Source organism: Amborella trichopoda, chromosome 4, assembly GCF_054954075.1.
Source record: "Amborella trichopoda isolate Santa Cruz 75 chromosome 4, AtrichopodaSantaCruz75HAP2 v2.0, whole genome shotgun sequence".
Lineage (NCBI taxonomy): Eukaryota > Viridiplantae > Streptophyta > Magnoliopsida > Amborellales > Amborellaceae > Amborella > Amborella trichopoda.
This window is the reverse complement of record NC_142339.1, coordinates 56,832,068-56,852,549: the sequence shown is the minus strand read 5'-3', so window position 1 is coordinate 56,852,549 and position 20,482 is coordinate 56,832,068. Positions and strand designations below refer to the sequence as shown.

The 20,482-nt window shown below is 37.2% G+C and overlaps 1 protein-coding gene across 3 annotated transcripts; it reads left to right on the top strand.

The window, feature by feature from the left end:
- Positions 1–355: 355 nt before the first annotated feature.
- On the top strand, positions 356–20,464 carry LOC18422392 (uncharacterized). Of its 3 annotated transcripts, XM_011623575.3 has the most exons (25): positions 356–477; positions 1,127–1,871; positions 2,007–2,131; positions 2,225–2,319; positions 2,972–3,202; positions 4,195–4,288; positions 4,742–4,793; positions 6,996–7,061; positions 8,704–8,855; positions 12,908–12,978; positions 13,218–13,412; positions 13,506–13,544; positions 14,245–14,352; positions 15,206–15,295; positions 15,437–15,512; positions 15,823–15,919; positions 16,003–16,072; positions 16,182–16,358; positions 16,534–16,656; positions 17,724–17,807; positions 18,131–18,315; positions 18,507–18,645; positions 18,757–18,816; positions 19,568–19,639; positions 20,129–20,464. In XM_011623575.3, the coding sequence occupies exons 2-25, from the start codon at positions 1,204–1,206 to the stop codon at positions 20,240–20,242; spliced, it is 3,183 nt and encodes a 1,060-aa protein (XP_011621877.1). In that variant the 5' UTR covers positions 356–477; positions 1,127–1,203; the 3' UTR covers positions 20,243–20,464. The 3 variants fall into 3 exon arrangements, with proteins under 3 accessions (XP_011621877.1, XP_006827127.1, XP_088722036.1); XM_006827064.4 differs by lacking the exon at positions 6,996–7,061; XM_088865910.1 differs by lacking the exon at positions 6,996–7,061 and having other exon boundaries at positions 2,665–3,202.
- The last annotated feature ends 18 nt before the right edge of the window (positions 20,465–20,482 follow it).

Here is a 20,482-nt window from a genome sequence, read left to right as displayed (position 1 = left end):
ATGGTAGCACCACCTAAGCCGTTGCTAGGTTTCTATTGAGATAACGCATTCACAACTATTTCTAATATGCTATTATAATAATAATAATAATAATAAAACACACTAACAATTTCCATAACATGCAGAGATCCAAGGCCGACTCCAACGCAAAGTGTGCCCTCTGATTATATCTTTCACGATCTTCTCGCTCTAGAAAATAAAATTTATATTACGAAATCCATGCGTGTTGGTGATAGGGTTAGGGCACAAGTGCTATTATTTGAAAAATTTAGATAATTTGGTGTGTTTATCTTTCTCTCTCTAAAATTCTGGGGCCTCACGCCCTGTAGAAGGAGGAGTTTAAGGAGAGGCTGTTAAGGGTTCTATTCTATTGAATTGGCAACCATACAAGGCACTGTTTCTTCTCCTCATCTAAGAGTGAGACCAGGAACGAGAGAATACCTCCCTCTTTACAGAACTTGTTAATAGCCTCATCAGGTATGAGCACTGCAAGCTAACCTCAAAATTGCATCATGAATGATATTTTTATGGTATTTAATCCTATACTTTTCTCTAATATTTTCCAGTATCTGAATCCAGGTTTGGGAAAATACCTCTTCCAAACCTGTAAAAACCACTTATTTAGTTTTTTTTTAGAGTTTTTTTGGTAAGCTAGGGTTTGCTTTTATCACCTCGTTACCTTTTCATCAGTTGTAACCATGGGAATTTGAGTGATTTTCATGTAATTTTGTGGTTTTTAGTTTGTGCCTATGAAACTTGTAGAAATATAGTTTTGAATCGCTGTATTATGTAGCAATCTGCAAAAGAAAGTTAGAAAATATGGAAAACAGATAGAAGAGAAGAAGTTTATTGCGGAAACATGGATTTTGAATATCCCGAGATTTGACGTGAACCCAGATCTAATAAAGTTGTTTTGGTTATGAAATCCAGCTTATTTTGAGTTTCTACCCATCACTAAACTCTAGCCTTGTATTACTCTGAGGAAGCACGTACGCTTTTTTTCAGGGTGTACTTTCTACGCACACACTATTCTCATTGCACGCAATATTAGGTATTTGTTTTATTATTACATTGTTTTGTTCACCAGCAAGATAGTGACTCAGTCAATTTTGTTGCAAATTTCCAGGTTTTTAATGTGGTTACTAAGAATTTACCAATGGTAGACTCTTCACACTAGCAATTGTAGCTGGGAGTGCTTTTGCAATGTATTCTAGAAGGCTTAGGTGCAAATGCCAAAATGGGGTTACTTTTCTCCGACAAATTCATGATTTGATCAACTTACAGGGCTATGAGTGTAGGGGATTATGCAGGTCCCATTTTTGGGCTCCCCCAAATTCTCGATCGCTTAAGACTGATTCTTCTAGAGTTCCGGATTGGCCTGATAGGGGGGCTTCTAGTGCAAGTGGGAGTTTTGATCTTTGCTGCCGAATATTTCCAAGAACTTTACAGTACTCTCCAATAAATTTCACAAACACTTATGGGATTAGGAGCCCTTTGTATTTGTCATCGCAGTCTAGGTTTTATAGTTCAGATGGTGACGGAAGGAATGCAAGTGAGGGAAAACATGTGCCTGTTAAAGATACCAGTGATATAGATAAGACAGTGAGTGGCCATATTAATGATCATGGTGGAGTTGGTAAGTCACAAGGAGAGAGAATTAATGGGGATTTGAGGTATTTTACTGACCATGCTCAGTTCGGTGAGCAAGATCAGAAAGAGTGGCTGCTTAGTGAGAAATCATCTATGGAGAGCAAGAAGAGAGAGTCACCATTCCTTTCCAAGAGGGCGAGGTTCAAAAATGAGTTCTTGAGGCGGGTGGTTCCATGGGAGAAGATCAATGTCTCCTGGGAATCATTTCCCTATTTCATCCAGTAATATATCAACCCATCTCTCCCTCTCTTCCTCTCTCTCTCTCTCTCTCTCTCTGTGTGTGTGTGTGTGTGTAGTGTATGTGTTTGTGCTAATATTGCTAATATTTCATTCTTTATTATGTGTTGGTTTTGCAGTGAGCATACTAGAAAGACTCTGGTGGAATGTACGGCTTCACATTTGAAACACAAGCGATTTGCATCACAATATGGTTCCCGCTTGAGTTCTTCTTCGGGAAGAATCTTGTTACAGAGTATTCCAGGTGCTTGTAATGGGAAATTGTGGCTCATGATGCTTTTACTTATTTTATTTCTTTCAGTGTACTTACAGCTAATAATCTGACTGATTTTTGCAGGAACAGAGCTCTATAGGGAAAGGCTAGTCAGAGCTCTAGCACGTGATATGCAAGTCCCTTTATTAATACTAGACAGCAGTGTTCTTGCCCCTCATGTAAGATAAACTTCTGTGATTTTCTTGAGATGGTGTTCTTTTTTTATCAATAGCTTTTTATTATCTATAGCAGTCAGTTCTCCACAAATAAAATATAAAGTATCAATTTGTACATGGGAAGCTCTATTTTGTATGGGATTCAAACCTAGAAATTCAAAGTTGAAGGAATGAAAGTATGGTGAACAATCAAGAAAAATATTGGCTGGAACAGATTAGTAATGTTTATTGCTACTTATGATCACATACACTAATGAGAATTAGGAAGCATTGCTAATATTAATCATATTCTTCATTAAACACTAAATAACTAATTACATTGTTTTTTTGATAATGTTAACCTTTAAGATGTGAGAGAGAATATTACAAGAATTCTTGGCAATCCACAAGCGAGGATGCTCAAGGACGAGAAGAAACAAAAAGCAGAATCAAAATCCTCTTTTAGAGGTTACAGCGAGGCACAACAACCTAGGAAAACAGGTTGATTCGCAACACGCAAGGAAAGGCCAAAAAACCAAAATAACATATCTAAACGTTATCCATCGCCGCTGCTTCTTTAGCCAGGGAGCCAGGGTCCTGATTTCCTTCCCTCCAGTAGTCAGCATACTGATTCATTAATTAATTACATTGTTAATGTCATGCTATTACCGTGCAGGACTTTGGTCGAGAATGTGCATCAGAGAGTGATACAGATGATGAAACTGCAGAAACAGGGGAAGAATGCACTACAGAGTCGGAGGTTGAGGATGAAAATGACGCGAGCAATGAAGAAGAATGGGCAAGCAGTAGTGAAATCAAGTCTGATAGTGATGAAGATGAGGTTGAGGCAAGGGCTGCTGAAGCTCTCAGGAAGCTTGTGCCATATACCATTGAGGACTTTGAGAAGGTAATGGTCCTATGTCATGTTATGGACCCATTGGAAGATTTTGAACGTAATGGATTAGCATAGATGGGCTCTTTGAATAGCTTGATTCATACTTTTGAGTCTGCTTTATTGCACTGAACCTTTTGACTCCTTGATTATTGATTTCGCTTCAGATATGTGGTAAAGGCCCTCTTTTATAGTATATACAGTGGCCTCGTAAACTCATCTTTATAGTTTAAAGACACTTGCTTTACTTGTTATGCTTGTTAATTAAATTTTAATGACTAAGGTTGGGTTGCACCATGAAGAACACGATTTGCCAACTTGCATAGCATCTTTATCAACTCTTTAGCCTTTCCTTGAAATGTTACATTGCTAAAGAGTATCCATTAGATCATATAAATTCGGACCACACGAACCAGGGATAAATCAAAATGCATCACTCCAAGTTACAGGTAAAGAAGTATATCTCTTGTATCCAGTTTGATGAAGTGATCTTGAAGTTGTTGTGCCTAGGCTGACCGATTTGCCAAATTGAGCTTTATATTCCCAACTTGAAGGGGATCCCATCTCTCGGCTAGGGTCTGAGCCTAGTGGATTCTGTCAATTCTTGAGTCTCATTTCTGATTTTTATAAAAAACTTATCTTTATTTACTGGAAATGCCTAGTGAACACCTGTAGCAGTGAGAGTGCGAGCACGTAAAGAAATGATTTCTGATTAGAAACTGCCTATGAATTGCATGGAATATTAGCTTTGGGAATGGGACTACTACCCATGTGCAAGGTTTCTAAATTAATTTAATTTTTTTACCATTTCTTCATCGTCTTCTATATTGTGCTGAAAAATACATCGGTTTATTGTTTCTTCACTATTTTGGTCAAATTTGTTTCATGGAAGAGTAGATGTAATATTTCTTCATAAAGAGAAGGGCAGATGTAACGTTTCTAATATATTATACTGGGGCTGCTAAGTTGCATCGTAGTTTCTAACTTTAGATTGTGATACTTTATAGAGAGTATCAGGAGCAGAGGCTGAAAGTAGTGGTGCATCAACAAAGTCAGATCCTGCTGAATCTTCACAGCAATCAAAACAACCCCTTAAAAAAGGTTGATATTTCCTGTTTACTTTGTTACTTTTGCTTCTTCTTTGGATGAAATTTTTTAAATATAGTTGCTGCTGTCCCTCTATGTGTCCTCTAATTGCAATCCTTCCAAGGAACAGGTGCTTACTGCTGTTGTTTCTGTTAACATTTAATGTAACAAGTAACTGGAAAAAGTCATCCTTTATGTGCCAATGGAATTCTCCATGTCCCTTATCTGGGAATTGCAAAACTAGGGTGAGATGGAGATTGGGTTCCTCCAACACATGCAGCATGAAGGACTATCTAGGACTTTTAGTATTTCCCAAAACACTGTTGACTGTTGACTATATTATCGACTCCATTAAGAATCTTTATACTAAACAACAAGAACACACGAACAAAATAATCTTCATTGTTATTCCGGCATTTCAGTTTCTTATTTGTAGTAGTCTAACTTTGTTGTTCATTTCCTTATTAGGAGACCGTGTCAAGTACGTTGGTGCTTCTATACCTGATGCTGTTAATAACCGGTGTGTTCCTTGTTCCTTGCCCCTTGCTCAAATGGACATGCATTTTGAAACAATAAAGTGGTTGAGCTTGCTTTCTACAATGCTGTGAAGCAGTGTGGATTCATTATTGAGGTCACTGTGATTTTTTCTTGCAGATCCATTATTACTACCATGCCTTCAAAATATTTATATGATGATATGATACATTTTGCCAGACTATGGATATTGTTCAGAACTGAGATGCATAATTTTGCACTAAATCCTCCACTTACCTATAACTCCCTTGAAGTTGATTGTACTGACACATGGTCTGGAAAATTTTTCATGGCACCGACGCACTAGATGTGGTTCCACAAGAGACATGTATGCTATTGATCTATGCAGCAATATAATAAAATTAAAAAACTAAAAAAATAGGAAACGCTCTATGAAGATGGTTTAGGAGTGTGGACTAATAAGACACATGGATGCCTATAATAACAAAAATGTGAATACTGGCCATTTAACAAACAAAAGGGAAGAATGTGGACGACAAAACGTTGAGCTATAGATGCCCTTGATGGAGAAGATATTCCAGGACATGTACAGCTTTTCCCATGGCCAAATGTACCTTGTTGTTTTGCAGAACTGCTGATTGTGTTCCTGTTTTGGAGTGGGTGTGTTGAAAATTGAATTTTGTCAGATGTTTCTGAGTAAAAAGTTACTAGCCATGAAACTGAGATGCTATTTGTTTATATGGGTATCGTGCAGTGATGATAAAGGGACCATAGAATTTTTGGGTTTGCTGCTAGTACTTTGTTGTGATTGCATGCAACTCCGATATTTGGAATAAAGTTTTGGTTCATGATTCTCATTCGGCATGCTTCAACAACTTGTACTGGAGTGTTTTTATCCGTTTAAGATTGAGATATTTTTATAAGGGTTTGTGGACAATGGCCAATGCCTGTTTAAAATGTTCTAAGGGAACATGTGGAGTTGCATTAACCTAAGAAAAATCAAAATATTGATTATGTAATTTGTTTAAAGCTGGCTATTGGTTTATTTGTTGGATTTGTTTTTCCGCTTTTCATTTGATTAGGTTAGTGAACTTTGTGGACTTTGATGTTCTGCTTTAAGTATTTGGTTTCTAGTGCCTGATGCCTATCAGTATTGGCTCTGACCACTGGAGACATAAATCACTATGGGCATATTTGCACATAATGTGATAAACTATGACTAGGTTATGCAAGCAGTAAGTTTGAAGTCTTGCCGTGTTCATGCTTTGACTGCTGACTTTGCAGATGAATCTAGGGATGTGGGGAGCCCAATTAATGAGTGGATAATTTATAAATGGTAGTCATAGCTAGTGCTTAGCATATTCAGCCAAGGCTATATATAAAGAAAGATAGTTGTGTAAAATTTCCACATTTCTGTGTATGCTGGGAGATGGTTGATGTGTTACCCTCAAGATGAATGCAAATGACTCTAACTTCAATGTTGAAATGTGTTGAATCTCTTTGGTTTGGGTATATGAAAGTTCCAAAAACTTAGGCTCAGATTGGAATTAGGCCTGGCCCCTAGATGAGTTGACTTGCCGAGTCTTTTCCTTGTGAAATTTAAAGATACCATTCAATATTTGTTTCTTTAAAGGTCATTGAAAGATTCCCACCCAATTCCTTCAAAAATCTTGACGAGCATCTATCAGGCATTCTTTTTCCTCCCTTCAGCAATTGTTGATGTTTTAGTGTATTCCTTGTCAACTTGGAGATTCTCATGTCTTAAATCAGGAGTAAATTTTTAAACATTTGTGCGACTCTTTGGCTTCTTCCTTTGCTATGCAAACTGTAACATAAACGGATTATCTGATTTTTCTGCTTATCGATTTTAGATTGGGTCTCCTGCACCACAAGAACGGCAGTCATTATTATTAAAATGTGAGGTCGTTATCTATCTAAACTGTATTGGAATTCACTTCATGGTTCATTTTATATCTGTTACACAACTCTCCAGTCTCCATTGTTGGGTTTAATGATTTATGTATATTGTAAAAGAAAACACTTAGCTGACTTTTGATTTGGTTGGTATTGTGGACCTTGGAACTGGTTCGCATATGAATTTAGAGTAGCGTCACTGACTCATTCAGCTTGCATATTTATTCAAAATCCTTTTTCTTGAAGATGTACACCCTCCATGCTGAACTACTTTTTTCAACTCCTAATATTTGGCATATATATTTCATCACAGGATTATTCTTGGGAAAATACCTACAACTCATGGCCCAACTAATGCATTTACATATCTCAGTGGCAGGTGGGTTGGTAAGTCTACAGTGTATTCGGAGTACTGCTGTTGGCTAGAGAGTCTTACCGAGATTTCCTTATTTCACATCCCTGGATCTGCGTTATTCTTTAACAAGTTTTTTAATTTGCTGTCAAATTGTTCCCTCATATTGTTCGACGTACTTTATACTGATGTGAGGTTCCAAGAAAGTGCAAGAATATCAAGGTTCTATGGTCTAGAATAAAATTGTCACCAAATTTAACATTCACTGTTTGATAAGGTCTATGTCCCTTGTAACCACTGGACTCCTTTATGGAAATGCGCCTGGTACCAGGTGTAATTTATGAATACGAGGAAAGTAGATATCTTTTGGTGCCATGCATTCTTCTGTGCGGTGTTCCAACAATCTATGTTTAGCTGTGAATACGTTCCCAGGTTGGGTTTGGCTTTGAATGCCCTCGTATTTCTTCTAGAGCATGGCGATGGAAGAATTTCTATTGGGAAGAGGCTTCTTTGGTTTATGGCATGGGGTTGCATTGTATTCAAGTGACAGATGGCAGCTGTGGCTGTATTTTCTAAAACGCCTTGTGATTATAGAGCCATAGAAAGAATAATGCTTTTGTATCATGTATATATAAAATGTGATGAATGTAATAACATCATGAATAATTGAAGGAGTTCTTGAAGTGAAGGTTTGGTGGTCAAGTTTCAAAGTTTGGGATTGACATCATAGATAATTACATGTTATGGAGATATTTGGCTATGGAACGGAAGAAATTATCTTACATGATCTATGTGTGAAGTAGTGTTTAAAAAAATGCTAGGCGGCACCTACGCAGTCGGGGGGGTCCAGGCCGCCCAGTGCCTAGGCAGGCCCAATAGAAGTTGTTTTTTGGGTTTTAGGTTTCAAATGAACCTAAAACCCACAATTTTACCCTTTTAGTATTAAGAAAATGACCTCAACGAGGGGCATTTCCGTCCCTGGGCGGGGGGCGTAGGCCCTAGGCGGGGCAGGCGCCTGGAATATCCATCGCCCAGGCCTTCTGGACCGCCTGGGCGGCCACCCAGGCGCTGAGCAGTCCGCTTTTTAAAACACTGGTGTGAAGTTCTCTTTTATTTTTCTTTTCCTTGATGGATTCACATAATCTATTTATTGTGGCAGCATGGCTTTGGGCTGTGGGCTTTTGAAGTTTGCCGAGCATAAAGCTTCGTTTGTTTCATCCTGAAAACTGTTAAGCTATATGATGAAGAATTTCAAATATTTTGAGGAAATTTTGTATTCATGTTTCTCTAATGGTCGATAGGGATCTATTATGTAATTGGAATTGAAAAAAGATGAAAGAGTGGCAGGAAAAATATGCATAAAAGAGAACAGGCAGGGAATGCAATTAAACTGGTCATTTTCCTTGATATTTTCTTTCATATTATCATCTCCACTCACTAGTGTGGCAGTTGCACTTGGCCTTGCTTGCATGTTTTCTATATTATGCGATGTCGAGTTGTATGAGTTAATAATATATCGTACGATGGATCTGTAGTTCTTCTTTGTTATTTAGTGATCGTCGTCTCTCAGCTCCCTCAATTATGTCTGAGTTGCATTGCATGCTTTCATAAGTTCCTCTCGAAATACTATTTTCTGCAAATGCTTAGTTAACAGTTTGGTTTTGCTCAGGCCCTTGTCAAGTGGTCAACGCGGGGAGGTATATGAGGTTAATGGGGATCAGGTTGCTGTAATTTTGGATCACAGTGAGAAGAAAACTAAGGATGAAAAGAACGGTGAAGTTACTGAAGATGCTTCTAAAGCACCAGTTTATTGGATTGACAGTACGTTCTCGATTTTAAATATGTACTAACACACCTTGATAAAGAACTTCTATTACCTATAAAAGAAACTACTTCTTCTGAACACATTCCTGAATAGAAAAGAGATCCCTGATTAGCAGCTACTAATGCTTCGTGTACCTAGGTAACCATTATGGATGTTAAACATGGTAGGCTTTTCACTCTATTTGTGCAATTCATATCTATGGCTATTAAACATGGGACGATTCCTATTCTATTTGTGCAATTCATATTGGATGTTATATGAAATATGCAATTCTTGATGGCTGATTAGACACTCTTCTTTGTGGGTTTCATTTTATGAATGGTTTAGACCTTAAATTAGGAATTATGGTTGTGTTTTGGTTTATTGAAGTAATTAGGAACTTCTATGACACATGGCCTCTGGAAACCAAAATTTTGCATTGCTATGCTAGAATTGAGTTTTCTTTATAATGTAGTGGATGATGTTTTCCGTTCACCATATGCTTTGCATTATGCTTGCTAGATCATCATCATCATCATCATTTTAGCCTTTTCCCAATTAATTGGGTCAGCTATATGAATTTTGGTTATCCATTCTGTTATATTAAATGTCACATCCTCAATGAGGCCATAAGTTCCCATGTCTTTTCGGACTACTTCCAACCATGTCCTTTTAGGCCAACCCCTTGCCTTTTTTAGTCCTTCCACTTGAACTAATTCGCATCTCCTAACAAGTGTTGTACTTGGTCGGCACCACACATGTCCAACCCACCTAAGTCTACTCTATCTCATTTTATCGCTTATTAGTGCCAAGCCTAAATTCTCTCGAATAGATTCATTACGAATTCTATCCCTTTTGTCTTGCCACTCATCCATCTCAACATCTTCATCTCCGCTACACTCATTCTATAGGTGTATTGTTTTTTATCCGCCCAACTTTCCTCTCTATAGAGCAAAGCTAGTCTCACCGCTGTCCTATAGAACTTTCCCATCAGCCTCATTGGTATGCGGCGATCACATAAAATTCCAGTTGCAGATCTCCACTTCGCCCACCTAGCTCTAATTCTATGCGCGACTTCTTAGTCGAAGCCTCCATTTTTTTAGATTATCAACTAAATATATTGAAAGTACGGTTTTTTTTGTACTTCCTAGCTGTCAATCTTAACTACTTCCTGGTCTCTACTCCTATTATTACTAAATTTGCACTCTATATACTATGTCTTAGTCTGAATAATTTTAAAACCCTTGGATTCTAAAGCATCTCTCCAAATTCTAACTTTGTGTTGATGCCGTTTCGGGTCTCATCAATCCGTTTCGGGTCTCATCAATCAAAACTATGTCATCTGCGAACAACATGCACCATGATACCTCATCCTGTAGGTGCTTAGTTAAGTCGCCCATAACTAAGACAAAGATATACGGGCTCAATGCTGATCCTTGATGTAGAACTATTGTCATTGAAAACTCACTCGTCTCTGCCCTTGTTCGTACACTAGTAACTGCTCCATTGTATATATCTCTCTCCAAGGCTATGTGTCTAGAGACACCTTTATTTTCCAACACCCGCCAAATCAAATCGTGAGGTACTTTATTATAAGCTTTCTCTAGATCAATAAAGACCATGTGGAGGTCTTTCCCTTCACCCTAAACTTCTCAATCAGTTGCTTAAGTAGGAAAATAGCCTTAGCTACTGACTTTCTTGGTATAAAACCCAATTGGTTTTCAGATACACTCGTTTCATGCCTTAGTTGTTGCTCAATGACTCTTTCTCAAAGCTTCGTATTTATGACTCATAAGCTTGATCCCGCGATAGTTTGTACAATTCTGTATGTCTCATTTATTCATGTAAATAAGTACTATAATACTTTTTATCTATTCGTCTGACATTTTCATTGTTGTCAACACCTTGTTGAACAACTTTGTTAGCTAGTCAATGTCAATTTCCCCCATGCATTTTGAAACCTCTATCGGGATACTGTTTGGTCCTAAAGCCTTTCCTATCTTCATCATTTTCAACGCTTCTTTCACTTCCGACATCCTAATCCTACGAATGTATCTATGACCTCTGCCATCACTTGTACCAACAGTCCCTTCAACCACTACGTTCCCATTTTGTTCGTTATTTAATAATATTTGAAAATAGAGTCTCCACTTTTTGTTGATCTCATCATCTTTTATCAAGACCCTTTGATCCTCACTCTTAATGCATTTAATATAGTTTAGATCCTTCATTTTTTCTCTTTTATTTTTGCTAATTTGAAGTTGTATTTTCACCTTATTTTGTTCCCAATTTATTGTGTAGATTATCATATGCCTTAAGTTCAGCTTTAGTTACTATTTGTTTAGCATTTTTATATTCTTCTAAGTTTTGAACTTTTGATCATTTCTATTACACTGCCAAGTTTTATAACATGTTTGTTTTTTGCTAATGGCCTTCTAAACCTCATCATTCCACAACCAAGTTTCCTTATTGAAGTTTCTTGTCCCTCTAGATTCTCCTAAAACTTCTTTTGTCACTTTCTTGATACAGTCAGCCATCTCATTCCATATTACATTGGCATCATGTTCAAAGTTCTATTTTCCTTTTTCAACTAATTTATCCCTAAATAAGTCAATTATCTCATTTTTTAAATTCCACCACCTAGTTCTTGGACCCCCATTACTTTCATCCCTTCTCCTCCATGCCTTTATACAGACGTCCATAACTACGAGCTTATGTTGGGTAGTCAAACTCTCTCTTGGGATAACCTTGCAGTCTTTGCATGATGGTCGATCTACCTTTTTAACTAGGAAGAGGTCTATTTGGCTTTTATGTGTTCCACTTTTGTAGGTTATTAAATGTTCGTCTCGCTTTTTAAAGTAAGTGTTTGCTATTGCTAGGTTGTAGGCCATAGCAAAATCTAGAATAGTCTCACCCATCTGATTTCTTTCCCCAAATCCATATCCTCCATGTGCCCCTTCATATCCTCTACTATCCTTCCCTACATGACCATTTGGGTCCCCACCTAAAAAAGGTCCTCTCTCTATTTGGTATGTCCATCTATGTCCTCCCAAAATTGTCTCTTAATTCTATCATCGAATCATCCTACTTGTGGTGCATAAGCACTAATTATGTCAATTATCTCTTCTTTTAATACAAGTTTAATTAATAAGAGCCTATCACCTATTCTTTTGACATTAACTACTTTATCTTTTAAATCTTTATCTACTATTATTATCCTTTCCTGTATACCATAGTTTATACGCATCTCTCTCTTTAGATTTTTCTCCTTTCCATTTAATTTCTTGTAGACAAGCTATGTTTACTCTCCTTCCGCTCATTGTATCGACTAACTCTACACTCTCACCTGTAAGCGTTCCTACGTTCCATGTAGCTAAACGAATCCTATTATATTGGACTAACTTCTTTGCCCGCGCTCGTCTAGAGTGTTGCGGGAACTCTTATCTATTTTTGACCACAACCAGGTGGCGCTGCGGCTTGTCGCTTTTAGGGAATGCCCTAGCTACCCCTTGCTCATTTCTCACTATACGTGGGTTTCGGTACAACGCATCGCTTCCGGGGAGCGCCCTAGCATAAGCAGATACATAAGTTTATCAAGATTCATGATGGGTTTTAGCGATTTTATATTGGCTGCCTACCTAATACAGCCATGCCCCTTTACCCGGGCATGGGATGGGTTAAGGGAAGTTTAAGGTCTTCACCCTTCTTAGACCAATTATGCTTGCTAGAAATGTTTTGCAAAAAAATCATTTTCTTCATTTTCTTCCATTTCTGATGGCCGATAAGACATTCCTCTTTATGGGTTTCATTTTATGGATGGATTGGGTTTCAATATAAGAAAAATGGATGGTTGATATTTTGCTTCATTGAAGTCATTTAGATGTTTGGTTGCACATTGGTTCTATTAATTCTGCATTCCCCCATCAGGAATGAAACTTCTTCACAATGCAGTAGATGCTTTTCTGATCGTGTTTAGCATTGCATCGGCATCCTAGAATGGTCTTTGAACTTTATTTTCTCCCATTTTCTGTTCTCTAGATTCATGAACTTTGTTTCCTTTTTGCTCCAGTTCACGACCTCGAACATGATCTGGATACCCAGACGGAGGATTGGTACATTGCAATGGAAGCCCTTTGTGAGGTAACTTGCTTGACCTAGCTGATAGACTTGTTTGACAAATAAATTCTGCTTAAAACCAGTTTTATTTTCCCTTTTCAAATGGACTGGAGAAAGTTTCAGTAGGTTTTGCTATTACATTCCTAGTGGGGATTGCTTGATCTTACTTAATTCTATGTTAATTGTCAGCTAGAATCAGTTAACTTATTAGGACATGTTGGGTATATTATGGTTAAAGAGATTTTTCTGTCCTCTTTGTACAGGTTTTGCCATCTTTACAGCCAATTATTGTTTACTTTCCAGACACTTCACAATGGTTGTCGAGGGCAGTTCCAAAGTCAAGCCATAAGGAATTTGTCCTTAAAGTAGAGGAAATGTTTGACCAATTATCAGGGCCTGTTGTTTTGATTTGTGGGCAGAACAAAGTAGAATCGGGGTCCAAGGAGAAAGAGAAATTTGTAAGTTTTTCTATTCTTGGCAAATTGGGGAAATTTGTTGCTTATAATGTTATTTTTCTGAGGATGCTTATTTCCTTTTATGTTGTATTACAGACAATGGTTTTACCTCATTTTGGTCGTCTCGGTCGGCTGGTAATTTCTTATGATCTTATTTTATTCATTATTTTGTTTATATGGACTTTTAAGTCTGAGAGTTGCCATTCTTCAATACCTTTTACTGGGATTTACATTCTTTGATTGCTCTCTATTATTTGTTGTATGCGAAACTTCTGGAAGCATGGATTTTCAGCCTGTGGAATTGGTTATATTGTTTACCTTTTTTTATTTGTGACGTGCTTATTTCATCATGCCTTTTTCATTTAATATTCTTATTTGATGAGAAATAACATCCATTGTCTGTATCAATGTTATTAACTTGGTATTCGGCCTTCATGCCATGTGATGTGACTCGGCTTGGATTGATTTCTTCTATAACTCAGTTTGTATATTATATTACATAAATACATACAGCTCATGTTTTCATAAGAGTTCATAAAAGCTTGCACAAACCATGAAATATCTGGGGACCTGCATTCATAGTATACTTGTTGCTTGATTTAATCATGTCTAAAACTGAATAAATGGCATATGTCGTCGTAATTGTTTAAAACATCATTGGTAGGCATTAAAAATTACTAGCTATTGCACTCCAGATTTATTCAACTTTTGTGCTCCTTGTTGTTTATTGAATGAACCATATTGTGGTAGTGTTGATGATGTTCGCCTATATGTTTTTTCACTTCAATCAATTTTTTTTTTGATAATTTGTATTGTTATTTGATTTCTTTCACAGCCTGTTCCATTGAAGCGACTTACAGAGGGATTGAAGGCTACCAAAACATCAAAGAATGATGACATATACAAACTTTTCATGAATGTCATAAATATCCAATCGCCAAAGGTTTGCTTTTTCCATCACATATCTTGCTTCATTTTTTTAGCTGTTATTTAGATTTTTCTGTTATCCATTTTGAAATCTGAGAATGTAGGTTGATTCCTGTTTTACATTTGCCTGCTAACATGCTTATTGCTTCTTAACTTACCTAAATATGTTGAGATCCCCTCTTAATTGAGTTTCAGATTTATCTGGTATATAACGATGCCAATCCATTAACTTAATTGGGGAGCTTATCTAAATCTGTGCTCGGTACTGACAGCCAGGCCTATTGGTGGATATAAACATCAAAGATCTAGCTCATGAGAATGTAAAAGTCTGTGCTTGTTACTTTCCTAATTCATATATATGATTTTACACTTACTTTCAATGTCTGTTCTACTCATAAAGTGATTTTCATAAAGTTATGCTGTTGTAAATTGAAGATCCCAGCCAGAGTCACATTTGCCATCCCTTTAGACCCGTGAAATACATTTGCCTTCAGAGATCCATGGTCTAATCTATAAATCAGCTAACCCATGTGGTGTTCTATCACTTGGTGTTTGATGATCCATTTGGGAAATGTAATCCCCAGATTTGAGTGGGACTCTATTGTTCCTCTTCATTCTTCTCTATTCCTTTGGGCTTTTGTATCTGACAAAAAGGGAATATCAAGATCATATTGGAAATCAGGAGCTTCTGCCATTTGATATTTGCCATCTACTCAATGTCCAGTAGTATCTACCTTGTGTTGGTTATAGCTAGGGCAGATCTTAGCTTAAACTTTATGAGAAGGTTGTTCATAATTCAGCATATTTAATGGCATGTTTATTTCATGTGAACTTGTGCATTTCGTTTTGTAATCTATCTCCAACTGCAGGAAGACGAATTGCTAAGAACATTCAATAAACAAATTGAAGAGGATAGAAGAATTATCATCTCTAGGAGCAATTTAAGTGAGCTACATAAGGTGAGAAGATAATGATTTCCAACACCAACATCTATATGGTATTGCGCATTACTTGACAATAGTTGTGTTATATTCATTCATGCTTGCACTTGAGTTTCATGTTTGTGCAGATTTTATGTTTTGGTGAATTGGTTTCTACAGGTTCTAGAGGAGCATGATCTATCATGTCCCAATCTTTTGCATGTCAAAACTGATGGGGTGATTCTCACAAAACAGAGTAAGATATCATGATGTCCACATTTTAACATTTACCCTTCTATTTAATGTTATGATGCTCTATTATGTAACCTAGTAGCATGGAGCTCTTAATCTTGCACCTTGGTTGAGCTTTCATATCTAGCACTTGTGATTATTTTGTCCCCAAGAATTTTGCCTTGCTGTCTATATGAATCTTTTGAACAAACTAGTTCATGATACTAGTTGATTTTCTTTTTTTGTATTATTTTTATGATGTCTCCGGAATTTTTGAGGTTAGCTGCATTGTTTGTGGGAACAGTGTTTAAAATCAAATTTTATTTTTCTTGCAGAAGCAGAAAAGGTTGTTGGTTGGGCCAGGAATCATTATTTGTCAGGATGCATTCTTCCTTCAATAAAGGCTGATCGGCTCACTGTACCCCTTGAAAGGTAGTACTTTAAAAGTTTTTTAAGATACTGTGCACTTCAGTTAATTAGGGCTTTCGTGATGTAGACCATGGCTCTGTCTGCAGCCTGGAAATTGCAGTTACAAGATTGAGGGATCAGGAAGTGCTGTCCAGAAAACCCACACAAAGCTTGAAGGTATGATTACTCTAAATGTGCGTAGTGTTAGATTTTGATTATATCAATGAAAAAAAATATTGTTGTAGTCAGTTGCACCTTTCCTGTATAACATTTGAAGTTATGGCAGAGTCTAGCAAAGGATGAGTATGAGAGTAATTTCGTCTCTGCGGTTGTTCCTCCTGAAGAAATTGGCGTAAAATTTGATGATATTGGTGCCCTGGAAGAAGTAAAGCAGACATTAAATGAATTAGTTACTCTTCCAATGAGGAGGCCAGAGCTTTTTTCTCGTGGAAATCTCTTGAGGGTAACTTCTTGTTTACAGAAATCTTGAGAATTTTTATAGGTTTTAAGTTTCTTTCCCATTTTTCTATTGGCAGTGATTACACAGACTGCAATTTTTTTTGGACAAAATAAAAAATAGATATGACGTTTCTGTTAGGTTTCTCTGGCTTCACTCTAACGATATGAAGCTTTTTCAGCCTTGCAAAGGAATTTTGCTCTTTGGTCCTCCAGGGACTGGGAAAACTCTTCTTGCAAAAGCGCTTGCAACAGAAGCTGGAGCAAATTTTATCAGCATAACTGGTTCCACTCTTACATCTAAGGTAACCTCTTCGGAATATTAACTTGGGACCTCGATAAGAATGGAACATCCTGACCCTCCCAACCCTAGAGGTCATTCCTCATCAATAGTTTATACTGATAAAAAAAATTTCTGTAATCCTTACTTGTTTCAATGGGAATGTGAGCTTCTCATAGTCGCTGTAACACTGGCTGCTCATCAGAACACATGTGGCATAGATTATTCTCTCGCCATGTGGAAGCACACCATCATAAACAGAAATCTCCTGAGCTTGTGTTGCTCGAAATGCAATGCTACCCAAATCTTCTAGTTTGCTGTTTCAGTCTCGGATCTTCATCTAACACTTCTGACACCTTGAGACACTCATTGATATTTAATACTTTGATTTGTTGCTATTAAACAAATTTGTATAATTGTTAACAATATTTATCATCTCGCATTATAGGCTTTAGGAGAATTTTATTGTGCATAGGCTGATGCACGTGTCCACCCTGATTTTGAATGGATTTAGGATCTGGGACACATCCTAAATCACAGCAAATGCATTTCTGTCTTAGCTCCATGGTTTTGCAGCTCCAAAAATAGTGCAGATCTAATGATCTGCAAAGAATTAACCCAAAAAAACAATAAGCTTTAAAATATACTACTTTTAAGGTTCAAAATTTATTTAATTTTTCTTTTTTCCATATTCATAGTCATAATGGTTGAGATTATTGACCTGTGAATTCAAAGTCCATCTTTAAGATAAATTAGAGATGGATTTTGGAAGGTTTCAACAGGTCTGTTGGCTGGCGCACCAAAACCGTATCCTAAATTTTATATATGCAAGTATGTAGAGTTGTTGTGCAAACTGCCTACTCGTTCAGCAACCAATGATTAATCAACTAGTTACAATTAAGATTTTCTATGCATATATGGCTTCTAAGTCGATGCTCTTATTTATAATGTTCTGTGTGTCTTAGTGGATGTGTGCTTATAGATGCGATCTTTTTTTAATACCATATATCGAGTCTCTCTCTTCATTGGTAACTCTCTTTGTGATTTTATTATAAATTTACTCATTGTTTTAATATTGCCCTTCTTGGTCAGTGGTTTGGAGATGCTGAAAAGCTCACTAAGGCCCTTTTCTCATTTGCATCCAGATTAGCCCCAGTTATCATATTTGTTGATGAGGTAAACATTGTTTGGGTACTTAACATTTCTAATTTTTCATGTTTTTTTATCTTAGATCTTCATTATTTTATTGAAAAGCAAGCTATTGTGGATATGAGTATGCTATAATCCGATGGACTATGGTATGCTCTTTGTCCAATGGATTCATCACCCATTGTGCTATGGTTTGAAAATCTGTAGTTATACTTTCCCCATATATACTCGTAATCAATACTATGCTGCTGTATTTTAAATTAGTTTAAATGATTGCAATATTAAGTTTTCCAGGTCATTAAGATGTTTTTTATCCCATGCTTGTTGAGATTTGTAACTTGGTTTTGTAGGTTGACAGTCTTCTTGGAGCTCGTGGTGGTGCATTTGAGCATGAAGCCACAAGAAGAATGCGTAATGAATTCATGTCAGCTTGGGATGGACTTAGGTCCAAAGATAGCCAGAGAATCCTCATTCTTGGTGCAACTAATCGGCCGTTTGACCTGGATGATGCGGTCATACGCCGTTTGCCTAGAAGGTTAGCTTGTAACATGGAAATATTCTTTCTCAATGAATGATAAAAAGATTATTGGTAGTAGGATGACCAAAGAGCGCAAGAAGGCTAAAACCTGAAAAAATCGCCAAGTTTTCTCATTTTAATATGAAGTGCAAATATTTGTTGATTTTTATGATCTGAGTCGTAAATCTAATGGTTAGTTTGGTCTCTAGAATATATGTGGACCTGCCAGATATGGAGAACCGAATGAAAATTTTGAAGATATTCCTTGAGCGAGAAAACCTAGATTCCAGCTTCCAACTTGACAAACTTGCCAATGCCACCCTAGGGTATTCGGGAAGTGATTTGAAGGTGAGTTGCATGGAGTGCAAGAAAAAAGAAGAAAGCAATTTTATGTAAAGCATGTGCGTTATGACACTAGTTGGTATAATCTGTTTAACTGTTCTTTTGTATTTGGTGTAGAACTTGTGCATTGCAGCAGCATACAGACCTGTTCAAGAACTTTTAGAAGAAGAAAAGAAGGTATGCAAACCAGATCTTTCATCCTCTTTATTTTTGTATTTTAGTTTGAGAAAGTAATTGCCATGCAGTATCGTGTGCTATAATCCGACTGGGTCACAACTTCCCACCACCCAATGGTGGGACACTTCATTATCGTCCATGAGCTATGTTTAAAGTTGATGTTGAGTTGAAAAACGTCTGAGGGTACTTTCTTCAGTTCCTCATCATTCAGGCCTTTCAAATGAATGATAGGTTTGGATCTTTCTGAACAGAGTATGAGCGTACAGAGCATGCTCCCATGGGTAGTACACTTACACCCTTGGGCAAAGAGCTACTTAGGAAGATTATTTCAATATGAAATTCTGGGATCCACCTAAAAATCTCCAGATGGTTATTTTTACATAAAGAAAAACAAATGGATTGGATTTTGAGTTATTAGAACTGGATGGTCTTTGTTCAATCTTAGGACATACTTGCACATATGGAGTGCCTTTTTTTCTCCTGAGGTCAGTCGCTAGGTTGAAGAGGTTACATTCCAAAAATTTGGGGGGCCTAAAAATGCTCCTATATTGGGTTTTACCTGAGGGAAGAATGTAAAGAAATGCTGATCTGGGAGTGTAGAATCGTTTGATTATTTGTTTTATCCCCCATACGAAATATATGCTTTTACATGGTTTTCTTTGTCGTGGCCGTGTCTTTGTGAAACCTTGTATGCTGTAAATTTTCTGGAACACATTTCTCATATAAACATGGTCTCCTGCCCTTTTCTCAGAATGGAAGAAAAGAACCAGCACCAGTTCTGAGGCCATTGAACCTGGATGATTTCATACAGGCAAAATCGAAGGTATGGATCCAGAATATCCTCTATTCCTGTCCCTTAAACAGAGAGAGAGAGAGAGAGAGAGAGAGAGAGAGCAGCAGCAGCATGTCTCTATTCCCGGCAGAGGAACTCTCCTTCAGATTTCTTGGTGTTCTCCCATTGTAGTTGTTATAAATGGATGCATATGTGCCTCTCACCTTTTATGTGTTATGCTGTAGTTTGAGGTTTTGGAAACTAAACTAGTCAATTTTCAAGTTAAATGATCCTGGGGCATGCTTATTACTGAATAAGGATACCAAACGTTAAGAAACATGTTTGGAAGGTCATTCATGAACCTTAGAAGCACAATTAAAAATGTTCTAGTTTCAGCTGTTGTTTGAACTTCACATTTCATGATAAGACCTGATGAGGTTTTAGGAAACATAATGTTGTTTTTGAGCTAGATTTGTTGGAGAGAGAGAGAGAGAGATTTGTTCTGGCAGATGCATATTTACTGGTTTCATGTTCCACCAGGTCGGTGCATCGGTAGCATATGATGCCACGAGTATGAATGAGCTTCGGAAGTGGAATGAACAATACGGGGAAGGAGGCAGCAGAAGGCGATCTCCATTTGGTTTCGACAACTGACTTGATATTCCCTCAAAAAAAACCCCATGTAACCCCTTTTTGTGTGTTCCTCTAAACATCCTCTTAGAGTAAAGGTTAAGAAAGCAGGCTATGTAATTTATGGATGTAAGGGCCTTGCCTGTTTCTAAATTTTCGGCCTTCTTTTGAGCGATAATTCTTCTATGTAATCCCATTTGGGGAGCTATTTAGGGTTTAATAATATATATTTGGCATTTAATTTAATGTTCATTGTGTACCCTT

Excerpts from the sequence above, each read along its gene's own strand:
- LOC18422392 (XM_011623575.3), top strand. The coding sequence starts at position 1,204 with ATGTATTCTAGAAGGCTTAGGTGCAAATGCCAAAATGGGGTTACTTTT. Across the intron at positions 2,132-2,224 it reads CTTGTTACAGAGTATTCCAG|GAACAGAGCTCTATAGGGAA; the intron begins GTGCTTGTAATG and ends TGATTTTTGCAG. Across the intron at positions 13,545-14,244 it reads TTGGTCGTCTCGGTCGGCTG|CCTGTTCCATTGAAGCGACT; the intron begins GTAATTTCTTAT and ends TTTCTTTCACAG.